Below are 26,374 nucleotides of genomic sequence, written 5' to 3'. Positions count from 1 at the left end.
CTCTTCTAGTGAAGGAGGAGGCAACACTTATTGATTGAAAGCCCTGATTACTGGTGTTTTCCCCTATGAAGTCAAAAGCCTTGGACCATCTCCTATGGATTTACAGTTGACCCCAGTCTTGGAGTCTCCATTCTTAATTGCTTTAACCTCAGAGCTCTGCATGACGACCCAGGGCGTGGTTAACAGGGGGCACCTGATAACTTTCACTGGTCAATGGCAATGTGCTCAGACAACCAGTGAATTCATAGGTCAACACCATGGACGCAGCTAGTGCTCTATGTATGTTTGCTGCTGCTGGTTCTTATGCCCACTTTGGGACTTGGGAATTTGGATCACATGAGGTAAAGATTTTGGACCAATGTATCCCCCAGACTCAGACTCTCAGAGGCTTTCCTGGAGGTTGCAGAAACTGACACCTCATTGTTCTTGAGAGAGATTTTGTGGCAAGTAGAGTGATCCAAGGCAGACCAAGGGACATGGGGAAGTTGACTTGTCCTTGGTTTTGTTACAGTGAAGAGCAGAGTGTACCGATGGGATGTTCAACCTATAATTGGAAAGGGACATGCGGACTTTCTTGGATTGAAACATTTTTAAAATATTTTTTTAGTTGTAGATGGATACAATATCTTTATTTTATTTATCTACTTTTATGTGGTGCTGAGAATCCAACCCAGTACCTCTTGAGTGTGAGGCAAGTGCTCTACCACTGAGCCACAACCCTAGTCCCTGCACTGAAACATTTTGATCAACATCTAGAAAAAGGCATCTGGGACCAGGCACCAGGGGTTAATTATATATATAAGTATATATATTTATAAATATGTATTTATATGTGCATATATATATATATATATATATATATATATATAATTTTTTTTCTTTTTTGTAAATTTGGAGGCAAGGTCTAAGTTTGTTTAGGGCCTCACTAAGTTGCAGAAGCTGGCTTTGAACTTGTGATCCATCTGCCTCAGCCTCCGAAACTGTCAGGATTTCAGGCATACACCACTGTGCCTGGTCCCAGATGCCTTTTTCTAGATGTTGATAAAAATGTTTCAGTCCAGGAACTGGGGTTGTGGCTCAGAAGTAGAGCATAAAGATATCGTATCCATCTACAACTAAAAAATATTTTTAAATGTAAATATATATATATATATACATATTATATATAGCATATTATATATAGTATATATATATGCTGGTATTTGGCTCAGTACATCCCTGGGTTCAATCCCTAGGACCGAAAAAAAAAAAGGCACTTGGGATATAAACATTAGGGTAATTATATTTAGAGAGGAGAGATGGACCTTAGTAAGGAAGAAGAGTAGATTATGAACTAATCAACTGATGGTTGGTGGCTATTGAGTGCTTTTTTTCCTTTTTTATTTTGAAAGAATGAGGTGTTCAATAGTAATGTGTAGTTAGAGTATTTGGTAAACTTTTCCAAAGTGTGAATTTACAGTGTCCTATCAATTAAATCAAATGACCAAATAGGCCCTCTCCATCTCCCCTTTCCTCCAGCACTTTGGAATACAATCTGATTAAAGAAGGTTCAGCAAATTTACTTCCATCCTTAGTCATTCTGGCTCAGAGTCAATCCCAAGGTCATTTCTGAGCCTGCCCTTGCACACATCCCAGCTTCTGGTTGGGCCCTAAACTGAATTAACCCACAGGGGTGGGTGCTCTAGACAGGGAGGGACCATGTAAAGGTCAGAGCAAACGAAGCAATTGCATCAACTTGGAAACACAGCTGTCAGCAACATGGTATCCCGTAAGCTTTCCTGGACTTCAGATAGCTGTGAAGCAACGTTTTGATGAATTAAGTAAAAAATGAATCACAAACATGTGGAATACATTTTCTTCATTGCACTCAGGATTTAAAATTTACAAGGAAAAGTATTTGGCCACAACTGCCAAACCCAAGAAGCATTTGAAAGGAAGCCAGCAAAAGATGTTTCATGGAGACCGGCTGGGTTTGCTCAGCTTGGCTCATAAAGAGGGTCCATAAAAAGATCACTCGGTGACGAGTCCCTTTTAGAGCACCTCTCTGGGAATAGCTAAGAGGATTGGGTCATGTCCTTGCCTACCAGGTCCAAAGGCCAGGAAGATGCCTCTCATGTCCATGAGCTCGTTGTCATATCCGTGCCATCCATGCTGCCAGCCTTCCCGCCTGCCTGTGCTGTTCATCCAAAACGGAAGCGCCTCTCGACTCTGAAATCGAGCAAGACAATGACGTTATGCTGTGTCACCACAATTGTGATGACTGGGCATCAGGCCAGACTGCCCCACAGTGGGGACATTCCCTCCTCGGCACCCCAGCTTGGGTCATCAGCCACAATGGCATCACCCCCTGATCCAGGTAGCTCACACCTTTGGCTGCAGCCTCTTAAACTGCTGCAGAACTTCAGCTGGAAGGTATTTTCTTACATGGAACTGAACTGCACCTTCTAATCAGTTTTAGAACTACTAAATCCAGCATGTTAGGGACAGAAGGGAGGTTAAAGTGTGTCTGTGGTATAATAAAATATATATTTGGTTTTTGTCCTAGGTTCCTGACATAGAGCTCCTAAAACCCTTGGAATTTCCTGAATCATAAGAGTGCTTTATGTTATTCATAATGAAACCCTTCCTCCTATATCAGTCTATGCTAGTAAGATGAGTTGTGGGGTTGGGGGACGCTAAATAGCTTTGGGATGAGGACTGATCACCAGAGGAATGAAACTTGTGATGAGAAGGTCAGGACTTTCAGCCTTGTGCCGTCTCACTGGGGAGGGTAACGGTGCTGGAGACTGGATTGAATCATGTGATCAATGATTTAGCCACTCACTCATGCCTACACATGGCATCCCATACAAAACCCTGGGGTAACGGGTTCCAGGCAGCCTGCAGGGAATGGAAGCTCCGTGACCCCCACTTTTCATGCTTTATTATTGACATCTCCTCCATCTGATTCTTCCTTTATAATAATACCGTAATTACAAGTGTAACACATTCCTGAATCCTGTAATTTATTCTAGTGAATTATCAAACCTGATAAGTAGGGTTGTGAGAACCCTTGAATTTGTTTCTTTTAAACTTTTTTATTGCAATATTATTATTACACATAAGAGTGGAATTCCTTGTTACCCATTCACACATGTGCACATGTAATGGTAGAATTGGGTCACTGGATCCCCAATATCTCCCCTTCCTTCCCCCACTTCCTCCCTTGGTCCCTTTCCTTTACTCTACGGGTCTTTCTTCTGTTTTCATGAGATCTTCCATGAAGATCTCTATCTTGCACATATGAGAGAAAACATATGACCTTTGACTTTTCTGTGTGGTTTATTTCATTTAACATCATGCTTTCAGGTTCTATCCATTTTCCTGCAAATGACATAATTTCATTCTTCCTTATGGCTAAATAGAATCCTTGAATTTGTAGCCAAATCAGACTCAAGTGCTGGCAGCCAGGGAGCCAGGACTTGCACAGAATGGCTGAATCCTGTGGGACTGAGCCACCTCACCTGTGAGGCCTACCGTAACTCTGGGTATTAGTGTCAGCACTGAATGGCATGGTAAGATACCCAGGTGAGGCTGAAGTGTTGTTGGAAAACAGTGTATATACATTGCTAGCAAAGCCACTGAAACCTGCAGGGGCTCACTCACTACTGTCCCTTTGCCCCTCCACCCCGTCCTTCTTTCCTTCTGGCTCCACCTCAGGAAAAGCACAGAGCCTCTTCTCCTGCATTTAGTCAAATATCCAGAAATGACATCCAAGGTCCTCTGAGGCAGGCCTGTGTCCCTTCACTTCCCTCAGTCATTCTTCATTCGGGATGGATTCCGGAACCATCACTTCTCTGTCACCTTAAGAACCCGATGTTCTTAGACTGCAGGTGCTTACTGTGAATCCTGAGGAGGTGCAGTCTGTTGAATGCAACCCTGGCCATTTTGTTGCAGAGTAACTAACTATTCATTCCTGATATTCCAATCGTCTTCCTGCTGAGCAGGGTTTAATATTACAAATATTTCAAATGCAGGAGATTGATCAGTTGGTTTTGATGACAAGTTGAATCAAAACAACAAAACCACTAGCAATTTCTAGGCTGACTTATAAGATTACTACTAGTAGTATCATGTACTGAGTGAACCATACAGTTCACCAGGAGCCAACCCTGATGTTCACTTAGTTGTCACAATATCTCAGTGTGGATGACAGTACTATCCCCATTTGCAGGAACTATTTGCAGGAACTATGGCACAGAGAGTTTAAGTGATACTCTTGGAGTCACACAGCTAATGAAGGGGAGTGCTGGGTTTGAACCAGGCTTGTCTCCCAGTCCTGTGTACTTTCCAGAGTTTACAGATAGAAGCCATTGCCCTGCTCGTGCTGGAACTGGACAGTGAGGTGAAGTGTCCCCTTGTTCCCTATGGATTCATCCACTGTGTGTGACCAGGTACAAAGTACAGAGATGAGATTTTGGAATTGTATTGGCTGTGGGGTTCAATTCCAGTTTCTACTCTCTAGCTCTGTAACCCTGACAAGCTACTTATCTTCTCTGAGTTTTACTTTGCTTGATGTATACAGGGTTGATAATACCCACATTACCAGGGTTTTGGAGTACGGCATGACCATGTGCTAAGTGCCCAACACACAGTAGGTGCTCAACAAATTGCTGCAATATGGTCACCAGATGCCACTGGCTGTGGCGAGGCACTCTGGTTACAAAAGCTGAACTCTCCCTTGCTTATTTAGCTGTCATATCACATTGCACACCCATCCGGTCTCACCCCATAAATCGCTCCTTAGCATTTCTGCTTTCCAAATTGCACTATTTCATTGACTCTCCATTTCCTGAATTTCCATCATCCCTTGTCCCTCCTTCTCCAGCTGTAGCTTGTATTTTTCCATGGACATGCTTTATGAACTTACTGCATTTCTAACTTTATACTGTTCTTTAATCTATCTATGGAAAGGATCACAACACATCCCAATTTAGCTTTGTCAGCTAACTTAATGTGTTGCTTCCCTCCTTACAGCCCACAAGGCCACGGCAGTGACTCCCGAAGCACTAAGTAGAACATTTTTGTTATTGATGACCTTACTAATAATGAACCCCATAATAGATATGTACCCCATAACACAGGGGTTGGTCAAGGGTATGAGGATCATTCGCCTGATTAAAAAATTACAGTCTAGCTGGATGAGGTGGTGCACACCTATAATCCCAGTGGTTTGGGAAGCTGAGGCAGGAGGATCATGAGTTCAGGGCCAGCCTCAGCAACTTAGTGAGGTACTAAGCAACTCAGTGGGACCTTGTCTGTAAATAAAATACAAAAAAGGGCTGGAGATGTGGCTCAGTGGTTAAGCACTCCTTAGTTCCATCCCTGGTACCAAAAAAAAAAAAAAATTACAGCCTAAAAATTGCAGTTATTCATGACACAAATAAATGCAAAACAACAATGAAAACCTCAGCCCTGAAGGTGATTGGAGATCTGTCTGTCAGAGGCAAATCCACTCGATTTTACTAAAGTGACAAGTTACCCCAGCAAAAGGCTCTTTTTCCTGATATAGAAAAATAATAATAAACTGGTTCTATGAGAAGGTAATATTTCATCTAAGTGATTGGATGGAGTATATCTCATGCATATGTACATTATATGTTACATTAGGTTCAAAAGAGTGCTCTGATGATTTCCTTCCTTCTCCAAATGGCTCTCATAATCCTTATATTGTTTCCCATGTTATCTTTTCAAGGCACACATATGGTGCTATGCCAGTGAAGTGTGTCACACACCTCTCAGCCTCCAGAGTGGGAACCCCTACCCTGTGGGTCCTCAGGCTGTCCAGACTGTGCCAGACCTTTGGACTGCCACCTAGTGCCACCTAGTGCCACCTAGTGACTTCCAGTGAAAGTGCCCACACCCTCCATCTGGCCAAAGGGATGTGTGTAGAGAGGAAACCAGGAGGTGAGTGTAATCAAGTTGGATCACTCAGGCAGCCAGGCTCATGGTCGTGGGGACAGCTAATTCCCAGGGTTATAGGAAACACCCCTCCTCTAACAGCTTGTCCTAGAAGAGGGTGGTGCCCCACTAATAAACTGATGGGGGAGGGAGGATTGGGGTGCTCTAGCCAGCATTGGGACGTGTACTGAGCTCTGGATCTGTGCCAGGTGCTCTGCTAGGCTTTAGGGGGTGGAGGCATGCGGGGTGGGGTGCAGGCAGGAGGGCAGCAATTCCTTCTTTACCATCGAGGGAGGGGGGCTTGCACTAGGCACTGGTTTTGCTTCCTGAGTCAGCCAGGACAAGACCAGAAATGGGTGCCTTGAGCTGGAGACAATGAGGGGGTTCAGGGATTCAGGAGGCCTTCAGTAGGGTAGAAGCAGGAGGAGCCCTGGGGGGACAATCACCCAGTGGGATAGGGCTCTGCTCATGTATGTGAGCATGTGAGACTGTGTATGTGAGATCACATACATGTGTTTATGTATGTGGGGGTATGAGTACACGTGTGTGAGTGTGTTTATGTGTATGAGAGTGTACGGATATGTGTGAACATGAGTGAGTGGAACATATATTTGTGTACATGAGTTTGTTATGAGTGTATGTGAGTGTGTCTATGTGAGTGTGCATGCGTGCGTGTGTGTTGAGTGGGGTGAGGGAGGGGAAGGGCCATAGGACAGGACACACATGAGGCACTCATGGAGAGGATGAGGATGTCCTAAGACTCCACAGTGACAAGCCCCTTGGGAGCTCTGTTCTGGGAAGGCCTGTCCCTGAGGAGGTCCTGAGAAGGGAGGGGACCTTGCATAGCTGCATATGAGAAAAGAAGATCAGAAGAAGGCAGACATTGAGGTGAAGGAAGAGGAACTGGGGGTTTTCTGCTGCTCTACCCGAGGATGTGCTCATCCAGAAGGGTGACCAGCTGTCCCAGTTTGACACTGAGGGGCTGCAGGGATACCAGACCTTCAGTTTTAAAACTCAGACAGCCCCAGGCCAGACAGAACAAGTTAGTCACTCTGCATGAACCCTCTCTTAGGAATTTAAAAAGAGTCCTCACCCAGGTGATCTGTTCTGCACTCCTGAGCACCTCTCAGGATCCCTCGCCATGCATGGTGGATGCAATGCCAGGACCCTCCTTGGTGGGCCACTCAACTCATTTTGAATGCGAAGGAACCACAAATAGAAAGCTCCCCATGAGAACACCTTGTGAAAGATGGCGGAGTTGTTATCTTTTGGACCTGGTTTCTTTTGTTTTGGTGCCTTCACTCCATTACCAGGGCACCATGATAATGACTATCATAAGCTTGTTTTAATTTGGAATGGGAGAGGGATCATTATGAGTTAGGAGTTATAGTTTCTAGTACTAGCTCTTTGTTTCAATCATCTTTAGTGTTAAAGAAAAATCAGTAGGTGAAGGGAAGTGGGAGGAAAATGGTGGATCAGAGGAACCCATGGCACCCTAGCAGCTCCCTGAGACTGAATTATAACAGCAGTTGAGCAGCAGCACATTGAGGCAGAAGACTGTGGGAGAATGCTGAGTGGCAACTTGGAGAGCTAGCAGCCAGGTGAAAACCAAAAATATTAGTCTCTAGAATAGAAAGAGATTAGTAAAAGGCCTAGATGGCGTCAGTGACGGGCACGCAGTGGCTCAGCGGGAGAGGGGAAGCTCCCTTCCAACAAGCCAAAAGAAATTCTCCCACCAAGTTTAAGATAAACAGATGCTGCTGTCCAACAAATTTGCAATCTGAGCAGAAAATAAACTCAGACATGGCAATCTGAGCCAGAGCAGGAGAAAAATCCCAGCACTCTCTGGGGTGGGGGCGGGGTGGAGTAGTGAAAGTGGGGGAAGCGTTGACAGCTTAAAAAGACTCTTTGTTTGGACTTCCTGAGTGGGAGCCTAGAAAACCCTGCAGTGTTCCTTGGCTTTTCATATTTTGCTATTTTTCTAATTTTTACATTTTTCTTTCTCTTGTTCTTGGTATGCTTGCTTCTCGAATATCCAAGACCAAACAGCCACTTAGACTTTAATTTTCACTGGCTGAGTGGATACCCATGCAGCGCATCAGGTGAGACTGTAACACAGACTGGGAGAAGCTCAGGGTGGTCACCGGAGTCATGGCTGCAGGTCTCGAAGTCTGCAGAGCAGAGCAGAGCAAAGAGTGCTTTCATTTCAAATTGGCAGTTTGGTCTCTGGGATCAAGAACATGACTGACAGGAGGTGGAACAGGGATGGATCAGGGTCCGGTGAAAAGTAGGACCCCACTACACCCTACCAAGGGCCCCCCCCACCTCTCTTATGCCTGGAAAGATCTGGAAGATATGATACATCCTGCATACCTCCCCCCAGCATTTTGGAATGAGGAATGTGACACAATCCAGATGGATCTGGTGGCCCAACTGGGAGGGCTGCCCAGCAGACTTACGCTGCCACCCCTAGTCACAATAACAAAGCCATTCTGCAGGTAAAGTCTGCACTGGGCTACACAACACCCCAGCAACAGAGGCCGCCGGGCAAGGAGGAGGTGGAGCTCACCATGCGGACAATCCTAACAAGTCTGGCTGTTTAGGGTCAGAGCTGAACACCAACAAACAGCACAGTATTTGTGTCACACAAATCTCCTAATAGTGGGGAGATTCTAAAATGGAAACCCCAGAAAGAAAGGTCACCATTTCAAGAACCTCAGCAAGAAGAAAGCTGGATCTCTGTGTGACAAATGTTTGTATTAGCTGCTTGACAGAAACTGATTCCCAGTGTCCCTCCAAATTTGGGGTTTTGCTAGTTCTCTAATTTTACGTATTTTGTCAATTAATTGGAACTCTTCTTGAGATCTCATTTCCTCTCTCCTGTCTACAACCTGTTCCCCTCTCTTTCAACTTTTTTCTTCATTTTATCTTCTGTCTCCCTTTCCCTCCTTGCCCCCCCTTTTTTTGCTTTCTCTTTTATTCTGTTTTTTTTTTTTGTTTTAAGATCTTTTCTTCCAATTTAATTTAGTAGCTTATCATTAATGCTTAAACTTTTCAGCCTCTTCTATACTATTTCTCACCCACTTTTCTCTTTAGTTAATAAAGTCATAAAAATTATTAGTAGTCATGACTTTTGAAGCACTTGTTGATATACGGTTTGCTCTTAAACCACCACTGTTTCTGGCAGTTACTCTTTTCAAATTGGTCCTGGGGGTTGAACTTGATACTTGTTATGCTATCGTATTGTTGAAGCTAAAAATATACCTCCAGCCCTGCACTTATGATAAGGCAAGAGCTACTCATTAGAGGACCCCACAATGTAAAAGAGGAAGAGGTAACCATCTCAACAGATGCATAAAAATAGGGTCTCGGCAACCCTGAGGAAATAAGCAAACAAGACACTTCCATATGCTTGTAACCCCTAGTAACCAAACACACAGATATTGAAATCCCGAACAAAGAATTTTCAAAGTTGATTGTAAAAATGATCAATGACCTAAAAGATTTTGCAGCATCGCTATTTTAAATTAACCTCCAGAGGGGCTTCCTGTTGTGGGAACCTTTTGAGTCCCTTGGCCGTGGTGGTTAAGAACCTTAGTGCCCCATGCCACTACCAAGAGATGTCCCTCTAACAGTTTTCCTGTCTCTGTCTTCCTAAAACTGAATTTAATTGCTCAGCCTCAGGCCCCTGGCCTGACCCTGGAGAGCCCCTTACCACAAACAGCTTGATCCTTGACATGGAAAATATCAGACAGCAAAATCAGCAGGGACCAAAATCAGCAGAAGTCGTTAGAGTAGAGCAAAGTACTGGAGAGAAGCAGTAAGTGGATGCGGGGGTCCTTTTTTCTTTTCTTCTTTTACGGGATGCATTCATTGACGTGTGCCAAGGGGGAGGAGGGCATGCATGAGCTCCCAGACAGCTTTCACAGGCGACCCTAATCACCACCAGAGAGCAAGCTGCCTCCAGCACTCCCCATCTGACTTCCTGACGCTCAATTAGTTGGGCCTGGACAATACCACTCCAGCTGCCACTAAAGCTCAGAAGCCATGCTTTCCAGACTGTCTTGATTTCCCCAAATATTTTGGGCCCAGGCCTAACTGCAGTTCAACCACAGGCTTTAGAATTGAGCCTGGCATTTCATATCCTTTGCCAGTTTTCAAAATAAATCTTTCCTCCAGAGAAAAACATTGGCCTCCTGTAGAAGCTGGGGCCTCAACTTGCTGCATTTCTTTCAACCCAGAGAGGAATCCAGAAGATCAACAGTGAAGCCCCATGTGTCACAGTCTCTCACCAGGCTCTGGTCCCATCCTGTGTTTATGAGCTCAGTGGCATGAGATGGACACTGCCCAGGAGAGGCCACACAAGAATTAGCCCTGGAGAAAGGTACTGGGGAATGAGGTTGATCAAATTATGTGCATGTACAAATATGGCATAATGAATCCTACTATTATGTATAATTCTAATGTGCCAATTTAGAAAAAGAAAAGAAAAGAAAGAAATCAGCTCTTGAAAGCTGCTAGGAACTGGGAGGGCTGATGTGTCCTGCTCTTAGGCTGCAGCATCAGGCCATCTGAAGCTAGAACTACCATTGGTGGTTTCAACACCTTTTCCCTGTTAAAATCTCTTCCAGGGCTACTAATAGCCCAAGTTAAAGACTTGACTTGGCTTTCTTCTCTGTGTACTAAGTAATTGATTTATAAACCTACAAAGTGAACAACCTGTCAACAGTAACCAAAAATTTACTGTCTTGATATTCATTAATCTCTTCAATCTACCAACATGTACAGAGACTCTACTGTTATATGAGGTTCCACGAGGAGAAGCCAAGCTCAAGATCCAAGGCTGTGTCCTTGAGGAACTTCCACCCCGTAAGGGGCAGGGGGGTCCAGAAGTAGACAAATAGCACCAGATGGAGTGACGACTAAGAGTCATAGGAAAATTCTAAGATGGACTGAATCAGGGACTCAATGGACATTTGGAGGAAGAGATGGTATCTGAGTTGGGCTTTGAAGGACAGGTCAGAGGTAGGGAGAGGGCATCCCGGGGTTGCTATTGACTACTCTTTGGGCTGACTGAAGTTATGTCGGCAGAGCAGGATTACCATTCTTGACCGTTCAACTCTCAACACCTAAGTCTTGCATGGGAAGAATTATTTTCACAAACATGAGAATGTTGATTTAAGTATGTGCAAATTACCCATGATGATGATAAGAAAGGAGAGACCTGGGACAGGAAGACAAAGAGGAAGCAAAGTGGGCTGTCAAGCAACTCTAAAGGTTTCTGCAGTGTGACATGAACAGGAATAAATAAATAAATAAATAAAGGGTGGTGTCAGAACTTCCGTTTCTGTTAGTGTGAACAAGCTGAGATGCACTTCTAGACCCCACAGGGAAACAGCAGGGAGAGTCTGATGCAACAGGAGATCAGAAATACATGGACCATTTTGGGGAAATGTTTGCAGGATCTCTGGAGAACTGGACTGACTGAGTACTTAGTCGTCACGGATTCAAATCCTGGTTTGTCGCTTGTGGACAGTGACAAAGATAGCAATTATTGTTATTGCTGTTGTTGATGGATATGTTGAAAATAAAAATTTCTCCGTATATTTACCATCTGCAAAATGCAAGATAGCTTAATGCAGACATCATCGAAAACCTGTTGAGGGAAGTTGAAGGTGATTCAAGTTTTTAATGGTCCAGGCATAACAAAGAAAGATTGTTATACAACATCTGGTAGTACTAATTAAAGGTATATGAGATAAAATTGATAGGCTTCGTTAAATGGGTCAATGTATGAAAACTAAGAATTTTTGTGGAACTACTCACAACTAAAGACTCGGTTCGTTATCTCTGTTTTTCCCATGAGCTATGGTTGTATCCCTTCCCTCAGCCTGGAGAGCAACCCCTTCCTAGCCATCAACTTCAACTCCTCCTTCAAGTTTCAGCTGCAAAGTCTCTTTCTCACAGAAGCCTTCCTGCCCTGTCACATAAAGTAGGTTCCCTCTTCTCCCAGATACTCTCTTTCATGTGCTCTTTTATACACTGAGCACTCAACACATTTTGTAATTGCACACTTCTGTTCTGCAATGGCATGCACACTTATTTAATATTTGGCTCCTTTGCTAAGCTGTATCAGGCAGGCAGGGACTCCCAGGAGTCCCCCCACCCCCAGTTTGGAATTATACCTTTACGCTGTGCGTTCCAAGCACTGGACACTCAACACATATTTGTCAAGTTTGATAGACAAATGATTGTTTAGGCATATGGCCTTCATGGAGGAGGATGGAAGAGGATGCTTGAATTTGTGGAAACTACTGTGGTATTCCTGCACTTTGCATTTTGCTATGCTGTCCCTAACTATCCCTTATGTCAAGGGAATTTGGTCCTCACTGGAACTGCAGAGCCACAGACATCATGACAACCCACTCCTCTGCCCAGCCCATTTCCAAGGACTTCCTGAGGGAAGAAGTGGCAAGATGGCTCACTGGAAACCTTGGTGAAGCATGAGTGAGTGACAGTGGTGCCAGTCCTCCTGGGAAAAGGTGACTTCCATTCCCTGGAAGGAAGAAGCAAGGAAAAGTCTTTTCAGGGGACAGTGCCAGGTCTTAGGGAGGTCAGGGAGGTGGGGCAGGTGTTAGGAGCCTTATTTCCTATCCTTGAAGGAAAGAGCTGGGCTGGTGGGACAGGCTTGGGCTTGACTTCCTCGATGGCCTGTTGTTTGCTTCTCCACATTTTAGTTCTCCGGGAACACGAACACCTTCAGATTTCTGTCCTTTCAGGAAGGGAGGCCTGAGAAAGGGCTGAGAGCAGCAGGCAATCCAGTCTGCGTATTAGAACATGCAGGCGTAGAAGCCAACTGGGAGTCGCTGGGCAGGGGGTGTGTTTTCTACAGCAGCATTGGTAGTCACACTGGATACTGGTACAATTTCAGGTGACAAATTAAATCTGCTTCCCCTCTTTTTATTTTTATTTTTTTTTAAGCAACCACAGAAAGAAATGAACTTGGTCAGTTCTCCTTGGTTGGCTGCCTTAGGGTCTGCCAAACTTAAATCGGTGGCAGAAAGTTGGTGTATATATGGGATGGGCATTTTTACCAAAGAAGCCAAATCTTATGTGTTTATGGGATGGCAGGTGTAGGAGGAAAGAGAAAGGGGGATGGAATTGGCTCCCGCCTAGCATCGATTTGTCCTGACTCAGCTGTTTTCTGAATCATGTTGAAAACAGACCCTGCTCTCCAAGCTCAGACCTAGTGAGATTGCTTGCAGGGCTGAGAATGTCTCCCTCCTGCAAACGTAAAGTAGAATCCAGCACAAGAGCATCATCCAGTGCATTGTGGACTGGGATGCAGGCTGCAGAGCAAAACACAACATTCTGTACAATTTAGGGACAAATTTTGTAAATAGGAATGTGAGAGATTAACAGCCCTGGCACAGAACAGGACACAGAATAGAGTTTTCAATTCACCATAGTCAAGAAAGTATAATAAATACTAGAACTTTACAGAAGCAAAGTCTAAGCCAATAAGGAGAGAATGGGCACTTGTGCGTGTGTGCGTGTGTGCGTGTGTGTGTGTATGTGTTTTGTTTTTTTGGTATTGGGGATTGAACCCTGGGGTTCTCAACCACTGAGCCACATCCTCAGCCCTTTTTAATATTTCATGTAAAGACGGTGTCTCTCTAAGTTGCTTAGGGCCTCACTAAGTTGCTGAACTTGCAATCCTCCTGCCTCAGCCTCCACAGCTGCTGGGATTACAGGTCTATGCCACTGTGAGCTGGGCATTTAAGAATTTTCAGAAAACAAATAAATATGTCCCCAATATCATTTTAAATTAGAATCAGAAATTGTAATTTTTGCATATGATGTCTTAAAAATATAAAGGCATAAATTCAAGAAGAGAAGTTAATAAATGATTAAGGCTTCAATCTAGGAAACTAACATAGAAAAAGGAGGGACCAAAAGAGGTCTACATTGCCCTTGGGACTCAGGGGCAATCATGATTTTGCAGAGAAATATCTGTGTTCCTATGTTACAGACCCTGTAAGTGACATTACTGACATTGGTTGTACTTTCTTCTTTGCTGCTAGGAAGCACTGAGCCATGTTTGCATTCCATTTCATGTTATGTTGTGATAAGTTATTTGCATAACTAGCAATATCCACAATGCAGAGTCACTGAGAGAATTACAGCAAGTAGCCAGGAGGGGGTAGGGATGCGGCTCAGTGGTAGAGTGCTGTCTTGGCACGCACAAGGCCCTGAGTTCAATTCCCAGCATTGCAAAGAAAAGTTAAAAAGCAACAAGAAGGTACTAAATTCAAGATGGTGATTATGACAAACTGGCACATGCCTGTAATCCAAGCTGCTTGGGAGGTTGAGGCACGAGGATCACAAGTTCAAAGCCAGCCTCAGCAACTTAGTGAGGTTGTAAGCAACTTAGTGAGACACAGTCTCAAAATAAAAAGGACTGGTGATGTGGCTCAGTAGTTAAGCACTCTGAGTTCAATCCCTGTTACTAAAAAAAGAAGAAAGAGAGATAAAGAGAGAGAGAGAGAGAGAGAGAGAGAGAGAGAGAGAGAGAGAGAGAGAAATAAGTGAGAGATTATCATTCTTGTTATTATTGGCCAAAGTTAAAAAAATCAGTGATCTCTATTTTTATCTGCAAAATGTAAAATAGCTTTATGTGCATGTCACTGAAACTTTGCACAGAGGGTCAGCTAAAGATTCTACTGACCCAAGCACAGGGGGTACTCATCTTTGCTAATTAAAAGTGTGTGAGTACCATCGAGAGTTTCTGTATTAGCGATTTGACAATAATCTTTGAGAGCAAATCTGATTTTCTTTTTTTAAATTAATTATACATGATGAATCTTATTTTCTCATATCCTACTACTTATCTTACTTCTGATCTCTTTTTTTTTAACTTTCTATTTCACATATCTTTGCAATCACCTCCAATCTCCCTTTTGAAAATAATGATTTAAACACTGCTCTGGTCATTGCCAGAGGTTCCCCTCTGTGCTGTGGGGAGTCCCTGCTGACTGACTCTTAGTTTTTATTTACTCAAATGAATATATATGTGTGTGTGTGCAATACATAGAAAAGTAACATATAACATGTGCAATGACCACATGGCCTCACTCTCAGAGGATTCTAATTTGCTAGTTTCCTGCAGGGGTGAGTCCTGAAAGCAGGGTGTCCTGAGAGGCCTTGGCTGGTCAGGATGTGAGAGATGGTCAGTTGCTCCTACTGTTCTCTCCTCTTTGCTCTTCTTTGTTTTGGGGGCCATGTCTGCCTAATCCCCAGCTTCTGCCTCTCTTTTGTTTAGTAACTGTGGCCACCTGGTCTGCAACACAGCACAGTTCCAGATCCCAGAACCAAAACTGGCCCAAGGCAGAAATTTTCTACCCACACTATCCATTGATGACTGATAAGACAGAGGGGGGAAGTTGCTAGTGGTTTCTGAACTTCTGTTTTGAGTGCAGTTCAAGAAATGTAAGCATTAGAGTCTCTCAGGCGAGTGAGCTTCCTCTAAGTCCCTATACCTAATTTTGTTTTCATAACTATGTACACTTTTTCATGTTTTTATTATTAGTGCATTTTAACTATACATAATGTATTCTTTTCTTAAAGAGAATGTTCTCCTCACACAAATTCCAACATTTTCAAAGACCCACAAAACCTGCTTCTACCCCTGGTTCTGGGGTCTATTATTTTGCTCCTTGATAAAAGTAGGAGATGTGCAAAGAGAAGCTACACCCTTTCTTTCCTGCTTTGTGATGTTCTGAGGGAGTGTGATGCTTGGAGCTGTAGCAGCCATTTTGTGGCCTTAAAAGGAAAATCAGAAGAATTGTAATGGAGTTAACTTGGGGTCTGAATTAAACAACCTTGGAACGGCCTACCTCTAGACTTTCAGTTAAGCAAAAGAGTAAATCTTTGTTACTTCAGCCATTATTCAAACAGCCTATGACTTACAACCAAGGGCATCTTAATCGATACACTTAGGTCTCCCTCATTGTGGTGCTTTAGTCACTCATTGGAAAGATCTACATCTTCTTGCTGGATGAGCTGCTACTGAGATACCATAGTTACTTCCCAGACAGAACCCTTGCCAACCTAGAAGGAACCTCCCTTTTTTCCATGACCAGGTCACTGGACTTCCACTCCTAGCTAGAGCACTCCACCAGCCCCTCCCCACTGCTACTAGAGGGATCCAAAGCTGTTCCCATGGACGTAAGTGGTACCTCGCTGTCGTCCAGCATCTCCATGGGAAGCTCTGGCTTTGCACTCCCCTACCTCATCCAGTTTTCCACCAAACTACCCAAATCACCCTGCTTTCTTCAGTCTCCCTCTCTACCATAAACTTTCAGGGTATTTGGTTTCAGCTAAATAAGAGAAAGTAAACAATAGATTCACATATTCAGGCTAAGACATGAGTAGAAGCAAACTGTGAATTGATCCTCATGGTTTATTTACTTTTAAAATTCAAAGCAACTCCACTGGAATTTTTATAAAATAAAAGAAGTTGCAAAAGTGAGCTCTGTTGCTTGTTTACCAATCAAGTCACACTCCAGGCATCAACCCAGGTGGCCCAGTGCATGCATATTAAATGCACAACCCTAGAAACCACCATAAAGGACCATGTGGGGGTCTCCACAGCTTCCCTTCAGGTGAACTCCTAACAGTGAGACAAAGTGAGGAGAACTGCTTTGGGTCTTCGGGAGACAGTGTTAGTGGGCACAGGAACCCTCTAAGAGACCTTCTAAACCACCTGGCATAGGAAGGGACACTCTGGGGCACTGTTGCCTCTGCACTGTGGGGCCAAAGTTTCTATCGAGATCTGCTGTGTTCTCAGTTCCTCTAGGACTAGGGGCTCCTCTTTACCTGCCAGCACAGGAGAGAGACTTGGTCCTGAATAACTGAAGTTCATGTCCCAGATCCCCCATTTTTCCACCCGCAGGCCTCTGGACTTCTACTCACTCACCCAGTCCATATTTTTCCCCTGGTCACCCCCTGCTCTGTCTCCCCCACTTCTGGGTTATTTCGAGTCTCAGGTCTCATCATCATGGGTCTCAACAACCACTCACATGGGGCTCTTTTCTACCCTGTCATCTGATCTAAATGCAACCCACCATCAAATTCATATCTAAAATAACCCACGTCCTCTTCAGGAATTGATCCTGAACATGATGTGACCTCAGGTTCCCCTGAAGGTCAGGTCCCCACAGCATAAGCTGATGCGAGACCCTGGTGAGCCTGGAATCGGGCAGACTGGGAAGAGGCTGTTGGAGTCATTCAGGCACCAGGCGACTAGGGTTGGAGCCCAAAATACAAGATCATCCCTGTGAAATCAAGCTGGCATCTGGGGGACCTGGATCTGCACAGTCCTGTCTGCCAAACATTTCTCTTAAAGGTGAAAGCAATGAGCTTCTCTCCGCTTTCTACTTCCCCAGAGCAATTGCTTGGGTTCACAGTAATTGTTCCGCTTTAAACAGAACAGGTTACATGGAAAGCAGCAATAATTGAGTTAAGGCCTGTTTGTTAAACTCCAGCGAGGCTGGTGCCACGGAGTCTAAACCGTGACCCTGGGTTTGCGTCTGCAGTTTGTGTCCACAAAGTCACCTGATGGAGGCTTTTGATTCCCCTAGAAAGGAAAGAATGCCAGGAACGATACCTCGGTGGAGACATCTCTTATGTGTCAGAGCAGAATTTGTAGCATGAACAAGGTGTGGTGTGTTTTATAATTACCTCTGCTATGAACCACCCTTCATCGGCCACTAAAGTCAAAGGAGAGACAAATTTCCCTCTCTTGTAATAGAACCTGTTTGGTATGGCTTCCTTCTCATACACGGTCATGTGTTCCACTTGGCTCAGTTTGTCATATATCTGCAAAGAAAACAGAGAACAACCAGTTTTGCATTCTCTTTCTTCAATATATTGAATCTATGGAATGGGAGAATCTATTTTAAAGACCAAGCAGAGATATTACCAAACATCTGGTAGATTTGACCATGTAAAAATGAGAGGGTTTTATACAGCTTTGAAAATAGGCTGACCTTATCTAGTAAGGCTGAAGATCCATGTCCCTGTGATCTAAGAAGTTCATCCCTAGGGATAGATAATCTCTCATGTGCCTGGACCTATAAACCTACAGAAGAGCCCAGACGCCCAGCCACAGTGGAAGGGATAAAGAAAGACTGCTGAGGTTTGTGGTAGAATACTACACAGATGAATGGAATACTGCTACAAAGAAAAAGGGATCTCAGTTTGAGGAAAATTATGCAAGTTGCAGAAAAATACAGGCAATACCATTTTTATTATATAAAGTTCAAGTAACCTATAAAAACAAACAATACATACGGCAAAACTATAAAGAGAATTGCAAAAATGGTAACTTAAAATTTAGGAAAGTGATTTCTTCTGAGACTGGAAAAGGTGATAGGTTTCAGAAGGACATGAAAGTGATGTCACCAATAATAGTAATGTTGTACTTCTTAAATATTCAGTGAATATAAGGAAACTGTTACAATATCATTCTTTGTATGTTGTACACATTATGATAATCCTTTTTATACACTCAACAACTAGTGAGCACTTTGCAAAAATTTATTGATGTCAAAATTTTGTACAATAAAATTGAAAGACAAATGAGGACTTATCTTAATGTTAAATACCCTAAAGATCAAAGAAAAAGCATGCACTCTTTAACCTGACCTAAGGAGCATATCCTACCTACACATGAATCTTAAAAGTACTAGTAGTTGAGCTAAACTGTGGAACCAACCTAGATGCCCTTCGATAGATGAATGGATAAAAAAAAAATGTGGCATATATACACAATGGAATTTTACTCAGCAATAAAAGAGAATAAAATCGTGGCATTTGCAGGTAAATGGATGGAGTTAGAGAAGATAATGCTAAGTGAAGTTAGCCATTCCCAAAAAACCAAACGCCGAATGTTTTCTCTGATTTAAGGAGGCTGACTCATAGTGGGGTAGGGAGGGAGAGCATGGGAGGAATAGATGAACTCTAGATAGGGCGGAGGGGTGGGAGGGGAAGGGAGAGGGCATGGGGTTATTCATGATGGTGGAATGTGATGATCATTACTACCCAAAGTACAGGTATGAAGACACAAATTGGTGTGAATATACTGTGTATACAACCAGGGATATGAAAAATTGTGCTCTATATGTATAATAAGAATTGTGATGCATTCCGCTGTCATATATAAATAAAAAATACTAGTAATTGTTTGTTAACTACATCAATGATTTCATAACAAAAACATAAACTTGGTACATCTGTTCAATATTTAGCAGCAGCTTAAATATTTATAGTTAACATTAAAATCAACTGGCTGATGTTGACTTGCTGGTCTTTAGCCAAACCGGGCATACATTCCTCTGTATTGCTGAATATAAAATTGAGTTTATCAACTCAAGTGTGAAAAAGAATTAGTCTTTAGGATGTTTAGCAGAGGGTTTCTGATGAGCCCACAAGTTAAGCTATGATACTTAAGAAAACCCAGAGTTCTTCAGGAAAGTAGGATTCACATGCAGGAGGATTTGGAGTAAATGAAAATCTGGAGACACACAAGAGGCCTTGCAAACTCTTGTGCCTGACACCTGACAAACTGTCACCCAACTTTTGAGCAATCTAGTGACTGCTATAGACTGCTTGCAGGCTAAAGGTCACTTGACTTAAACATCACATTCGACAAAGCTCTTCCCAGCTTGTAGGCTGCTGGTGCCGAGTGTTGTGGAGACGGCACTCTTCTAAGTGCCAATTGGAGACAAAGATGATCTTCCTCACCAAGAAAACAGAACTCCTCTCAAGAACCTGCCCATGTGAAAAATACCCTTTTCGATGGCATATTTAGGGAATTCATGGGGACGTTGTGTGAACATAGCCAGCACCTTCGTTCTCTGACCACAGAGCCTGAGAAGAGAGGAGCACCTCCCACTCCCAGGGAAATGGCATGAGTCTGGGGAGTCCTGACATTGTTGCCAACTGTCTCCCACCAATGAGACTAAGTATTGAGCACTAATAGCCTCGTGCCACAAGATGGATGGAGCCAGTGGCCCCAGGGCCTCTTCCTGGCTCCTTATGGTTGACAACCTTAACCAGCAGCGGCCTCACCTTCCCTGAGAAAGACAGCTTCTTCCTGGTCCCGATCAGTTTTATCTGGGCCTGGGCAGAAGCTCCCTAGCCTGTACAGGGAGATACCAGCAACTGGAGAGTCAAGTGGTAAGTCAAAGGTGACACTTCTCCATTTTCTCTAAATGGCTTCCCACCTACTTCCAGGCACAATTATTGTTTTGAGAAAATGGTACTCAAGGTCTAATCACCTCAAGGTTTTCCAGAAAGGTAGCGGCAGAGCTTTGTCCCCCATCAGCACACTGTGGAGACTCAACCACCCTCTTGAGGACATTCCACTTAGACAGTGATCATCATAATAAGAGACCCATGCAGCATCATTGCAGAGGGCCTAGCACACTTCTGTGAGCTCCCGTGAACTCTCAGTAGTAGCAAGGGACAACTGTAATGATGTTGTCACATCAACATATAGAAAAGCAACAGAGATCCTGGGTAAGTGTTTTGCCTGATGCTCAGATGATGGTAGAGCTGGCATTCGGACCCCAGGGCTGTGGCTCTGAGATAGAGACCCGAGCCTCTGCACACGGGGCCTCCCTCTGTGGTTCAGCACGTTCATATCTCCAGTTCCCTGCTGAAAACAGCTTCTTTCCAGAGAAAGAGCATTCTGTCTGCCTCAGCGAGTCCCCTTATTTACCTAACAAATAATGCTTTTTAGCCAATAATAAAATAGCCTTAATCAGGGCTTGCCACGTGTGCTGGTCGCCTGCTGAGTACTGCACATCCTTGAATTTATTTGACTTTTATAAAGTAGATATCATTACAGAGAAACCACTGGGGTAGATACCATTCTAGAGAAGGATGGAGCCAGGGAAAATGAACCACTTGATCACTTGGTGAGTAAATGGCAAACTAGGTCACCTGCCTTCACAGTCTAAGCACCTAATGCTAAAATATATTTCAATATTAAAACTATAGGAGAGGACTCAGTCAGTATAGTGCTTGCCTCACATACACAAGGCCCTGGGTTCAATCCCCAGCACCACAAAAAAAAAAAAAAAAAAAGCCAATGTAATGCCAGTCTCAGCAATTTAGCAAGGACCGAAGCAACTTAGCAAGACCCCATCTCAAAAAAGGGCTTGGGATGAGGCTCAGTGGTTAAGCACTCTGGGTTAATCCCCTGTACCTCCCCCAAAAAAAATTAAATTAAAAAAATTATAAGAGCCGCCCCCTCCCCCGGCGCCTGCAAGGTAGGCGGAACTGTGACCACCAACAGAACAGGCCCAGCAGCCTGCTGAGGGGCAGAGCTGCCCCCTCCCCCCGCGCCTGCAAGGTAGGCGGAACTGTGACCACCGACAGATCAGGCCCAGTGGCCCGCGGAGGGGCAGAGCTGCCAACCACGCCTGCAAGGTAGGCGGACCTCCGACCCCCTGGCAGAACAGGCCCAGCGGCCTGCTGAGGGGCAGAGCCGCCCCCTCCCCCCGCGCCTGCAAGGTAGGCAGAACTGTGACCACCAGCAGAACAGGCCCAGCGGCCTGCTGAGGGGCAGAGCCGCCCCCTCCCCCCGCGCCTGCAAGGTAGGCGGACCTGCGACCACCAACAGAACAGGCCAGACCTGCAACCGACAGGCAGAACAGGCACAGCGGCCAGCGGAAGGGTAGAGCCGCCCCCCCCCCCCGCACCTTCAAGGTAGGTGGACCTGCGACCCACCGGCAGAACAGGCCCAGTGTCCTGCAGACGGGCAGTGCGCTGCCCGTGCCTGCAAAGTAGGCAGAACTGCGACCACCAACAGAAAAAGCCCAGCGGCCCGCAGAGGGGCAGAGCTGCCACCTGCACCTGCAAGGTAGGTGGACCTGCTACCGACCGGCAGAACAGGCCCAGCGGCCTGCCGGCGTGGTAGGCACATTGCCCCAATTGGAGGAGGGGCAGAGCCGCCGCGTGCGCCTGTGAGGGAGACTTTGCAACTATACAAGAGCAATATAAATATATAGGGGGAAAACTCAATAGCACAACAGTTTCACCAAGCAGAAAGAAACGCGAACAGTATGAAGAGACAAGGAAAGAAAGGACCACAAGCAATGCAGGTCAACTCAACGTTAGAAGAGGTAATAGCTGCAGCAGATGGAATGTCAGATAAAGAATTCAGGATATACATGCTTCAGATGATCTGGAGTCTCAAGGAAGACATCAGACAGCAAAATCAGACAATGAAAGATCACTTCAACAATGAATTACATAAACAAATCCAAGAAGCAAAAGATCAACTATAAAAGGAGATAGAGGTTATAAAAAACAAACAGAAATCCTAGAAATGCAGGAAGCAATAAACCAACTTAAAAACTCAATTGAGAATACTACCAGTAGAGTAGAACACTTAGAAGATAGAACATCAGACAATGAAGACAAAGTATTTCAATTTGAAAAGAACATAGACAGCTCAGCAAGACTGTTAAGAAACCATGAGAAGAACATTCAAGAAATATGGGATAACATAAAGAGACCAAACTTAAGAGTTATTGGGATACAGGAAGGGATAGAGGTTCAAACCAAAGGAATGAGCAATCTATTCAATGAAATAATATGAGAAAACTTCCCAGACTTGAAGAATGAGACAGAATCCCAAATCATAGAAGCCTACAGGACGCCGAATGTGCAAAATCATAAGAGATCCACACCTAGACACATTATAATGAAGATGCCCAACATACAGAATAAGGAGAGAATTTTAAAAGCTACAAGAGAAAGGAAGCAGATTACATTTAGGGGTAAGCCAATCAGGATAACAGCTGATCTTTCAACACAGACTCTGAAAGCTAGAAGATCCTGGAATAACATATTTCAAACACTGAAAGAAAATGGGTTCCAACCAAGAATTGTGTATCCAGCAAAATTAAGCTTCAGGATGGAAGATGAAATTAAAACCTTCCACCATAAACAAAAGTTAAAAGAATTTGCAGCTAGAAAACCATCTCTTCAAAACATCCTCGGCAAAACATTACAGGAAGAGGAAATGGAAAATAACAATGAAAACCAACAGTGGGAGGTAGGACACTAAAGGGGGGAAAATAATCAAAGAGGAAAACAAACCATGTTTAGTAACATAAATAAACAAATATGGCTGGAAGAACAACCCATATCTCAATAATAACCCTAAATGTTAATGGCTTAAACTCACCAATCAAGAGACACAGGCTAGTAGAATGGATCACAAATCAAGACCTAACAATATGCTGCCTACAGGAGACGCATTTGATAGGAAAAGACATACATAGGCTGAAGGTGAAAGGTTGGGAAAAATCATATCACTCATATGGACTTCGGAAACAAGCAGGAGTGTCCATACTCATATCAAATAAAATAGATTTCAAGCCAAAGTTAATCAAAAGGGATAAAGAGGGACACTACATACTGCTCAAGGGAACCATACACCAACAAGACATAACAATCATAAATATATATGCCCCAAACAATGGTGCAGCTATGTTCATCAAACAAACTCTTCTCAAGTTCAAGAGTCTAATAGACCACCATACAATAATCATGGGAGACTTCAACACACCTCTCTCACCACTGGACAGATCTTCCAAACAAAAGTTGAATAAGGAAACTATAGAACTCAATAACACAACTAATAACCTAGATTTAATTGACATATATAGAATATACTACCCAACATCAAGCAGTTACACTTTTTTCTCAGCAGCACATGGATCCTTCTCAAAAATAGATCATATATTATGTCACAGGGCAACTCTTAGACAATATAAAGGAGTAGAGATAATACCATGCATCTTATCTGATCATAATGGAATGAAACTAAAAATCAACGATAAAAGAAGGAAGGAAAAATCATGCATCATTTGGAGAATGAACAATAGGTTACTGAATGATCAATGGGTTATACAAGACATCAAGAAGGAAATTAAAAAATTCTTAGAGATAAATGAAAACACAGACACAACATATCGGAATCTATGGGACACATTGAAAGCAGTTCTAAGAGGAAAATTCATTGCTTGGAGTTCATTCCTTAAAAAAAGAAAAAACCAACAAATAAATGATCTCATACTTCATCTCAAAATCCTAGAAAAAGAAGAGCAAAACAACAGCAAAAGAAGTAGAAGGCAAGAAATAATTAAAATCAGAGCTGAAATTAATGAAATCGAAACAAAAGAAACAATTGAAAAAATTGACAAAACTAAAAGTTGGTTCTTTGAAAAAATAAATAAAATCCACAGACCCTTAGCCATGCTAACGAAGAGAAGAAGAGAGAGAACTCAAATTACTAGCATACGGGATTAAAAAGGCAATATCACAACAGACACTTCAGAAATACAGAAGATAACTAGAAATTATTTCGAATCCTTATACTCCAATAAATTAGAAGATAGTAAAGGCATCGATAAATTTCTTAAGTCATATGATATGCTCAGATTGAGTCAGGAGGATATAGACAACCTAAACAGACCAATATCAATTGAGGAAATAGAAGAAACCATCAAAAGACTACCAACTAAGAAAAGCCCAGGACCGGATGGGTATACAGCAGAGTTTTACAAAACCTTTAAAGAGGAACTAATACCAATACTTTTCAAGCTACTTCAGGAAATAGAAAAAGAGGGAGAACTTCCAAATTCATTCTACGAGGCCAACATCACCCTGATTCCTAAACCAGACAAAGACACTTCAAAGAAAGAAAACTACAGACCAATATCTCTAATGAACCTAGATGCAAAAATCCTCAATAAAATTCTGTCGAATCGGATACAAAAACATATCAAAAAAATTGTGCACCATGATCAAGTTGGATTCATCCCTGGGATGCAAGGCTGGTTCAATATACGGAAATCAATAAATGTTATTCACCACATCAATAGACTTAAAAATAAGAACCATATGATCATCTCGATAGATGCGGAAAAAGCATTCGACAAAGTACAGCACCCCTTTATGTTCAAAACTCTAGAAAAACTAGGGATGACAGGAACATACCTCAATATTGTAGAAGCAATCTATGCTAAGCCTCAGGCTAGCATCATTCTGAATGGAGAAAAACTGAAGGCATTCCCTCTAAAATCTGGAACAAGACAGGGATGCCCTCTCTCACCACTTCTGTTCAACATAGTTCTCGAAACACTGGCCAGAGCAATTAGACAGACGAAAGAAATTAAAGGCACAAAAATAGGAAAAGAAGAACTTAAATTATCACTATTTGCAGATGACATGATTCTATACCTAGCAGACCCAAAAGGGTCTACAAAGAAACTATTAGAGCTAATAAATGAATTCAGCAAAGTGGTAGGATATAAAATCAACACGCATAAATCAAAGGCATTCCTGTATATCAGCGACAAATCCTCTGAAATGGAAATGAGGACAACCACTCCATTCACAATATCCTCAAAAAAAATAAAATACTTGGGAATCAACCTAACAAAAGAGGTGAAAGACTTATACAATGAAAACTACAGAACCCTAAAGAGAGAAATAGAAGAAGATCTTAGAAGATGGAAAAATATACCCTGTTCATGGATAGGCAGAACTAACATCATAAAAATGGCGATATTACCAAAAGTTCTCTATAGGTTTAATGCAATGCCAATCAAAATCCCAACGGCATTTCTTGTAGAAATAGAGAAAGCAATCATGAAATTCTTATGGAAAAATAAAAGACCCAGAATAGCAAAAACAATGCTAAGCAGGAAGTGTGAATCAGGCGGTATAGCGATACCAGACTTCAAACTATACTACAGAGCAATAGTAACAAAAACAGCACGGTACTGGTACCAAAACAGGCGGGTGGACCAATGGTACAGAATAGAGGACACAGAAACCAATCCACAAAACTACAACTATCTTATATTTGATAAAGGGGTTAAAAGCGTGCAATGGAGGAAGGTTAGCATCTTCAACAAATGGTGCTGGGAAAACTGGAAATCCATATGCAACAAAATGAAACTGAATCCCTTTCTCTCGCCATGCACAAAAGTTAATTCAAAATGGATCAAGGAGCTTGATATCAAATCAGAGACACGGTGTCTGATAGAAGAAAAAGTTGGCTACGATCTACATACTGTGGGGTCAGGCTCCAAATTCCTCAATAGGACACCCATAGCACAAAAGTTAATAACTAGAATCAACAAATGGGACTTACTCAAACTAAAAAGTTTTTTCTCAGCAAAAGAAACAATAAGAGAGGTAAATAGGGAGCCTACATCCTGGAACAAATATTTACTCCTCACACTTCAGATAGAGCCCTAATATCTAGAGTACACAAAGAACTCAAAAAATTAGACAATAAGATAACAAATAACCCAATCAACAAATGGGCCAAGGACCTGAACAG

At 43.0% G+C, this 26,374-nt stretch overlaps 1 protein-coding gene across 1 annotated transcript in view; it reads right to left on the bottom strand.

The window, feature by feature from the left end:
* Positions 1-26,374, bottom strand: part of Enpp6 (ectonucleotide pyrophosphatase/phosphodiesterase 6) — a 111,521-nt gene that overhangs the window by 3,569 nt on the left and 81,578 nt on the right. The window contains exons 6-7 of the mRNA XM_027927207.2: positions 17,683-17,820; positions 2,085-2,208 (exon numbers count right to left, since the gene is read on the bottom strand). Of these exons, the coding sequence (XP_027783008.2) occupies positions 2,085-2,208; positions 17,683-17,820 (262 nt within the window). The remainder of the gene's footprint in view (positions 1-2,084; positions 2,209-17,682; positions 17,821-26,374) is intronic.

This window comes from Marmota flaviventris, chromosome 3 (genome assembly GCF_047511675.1).
Source record: "Marmota flaviventris isolate mMarFla1 chromosome 3, mMarFla1.hap1, whole genome shotgun sequence".
In the NCBI taxonomy this organism is placed as follows: domain Eukaryota; kingdom Metazoa; phylum Chordata; class Mammalia; order Rodentia; family Sciuridae; genus Marmota; species Marmota flaviventris.
The sequence above is the reverse complement of the archived record's forward strand: the minus strand, read 5'-3'. Positions and strand labels throughout refer to the sequence as shown.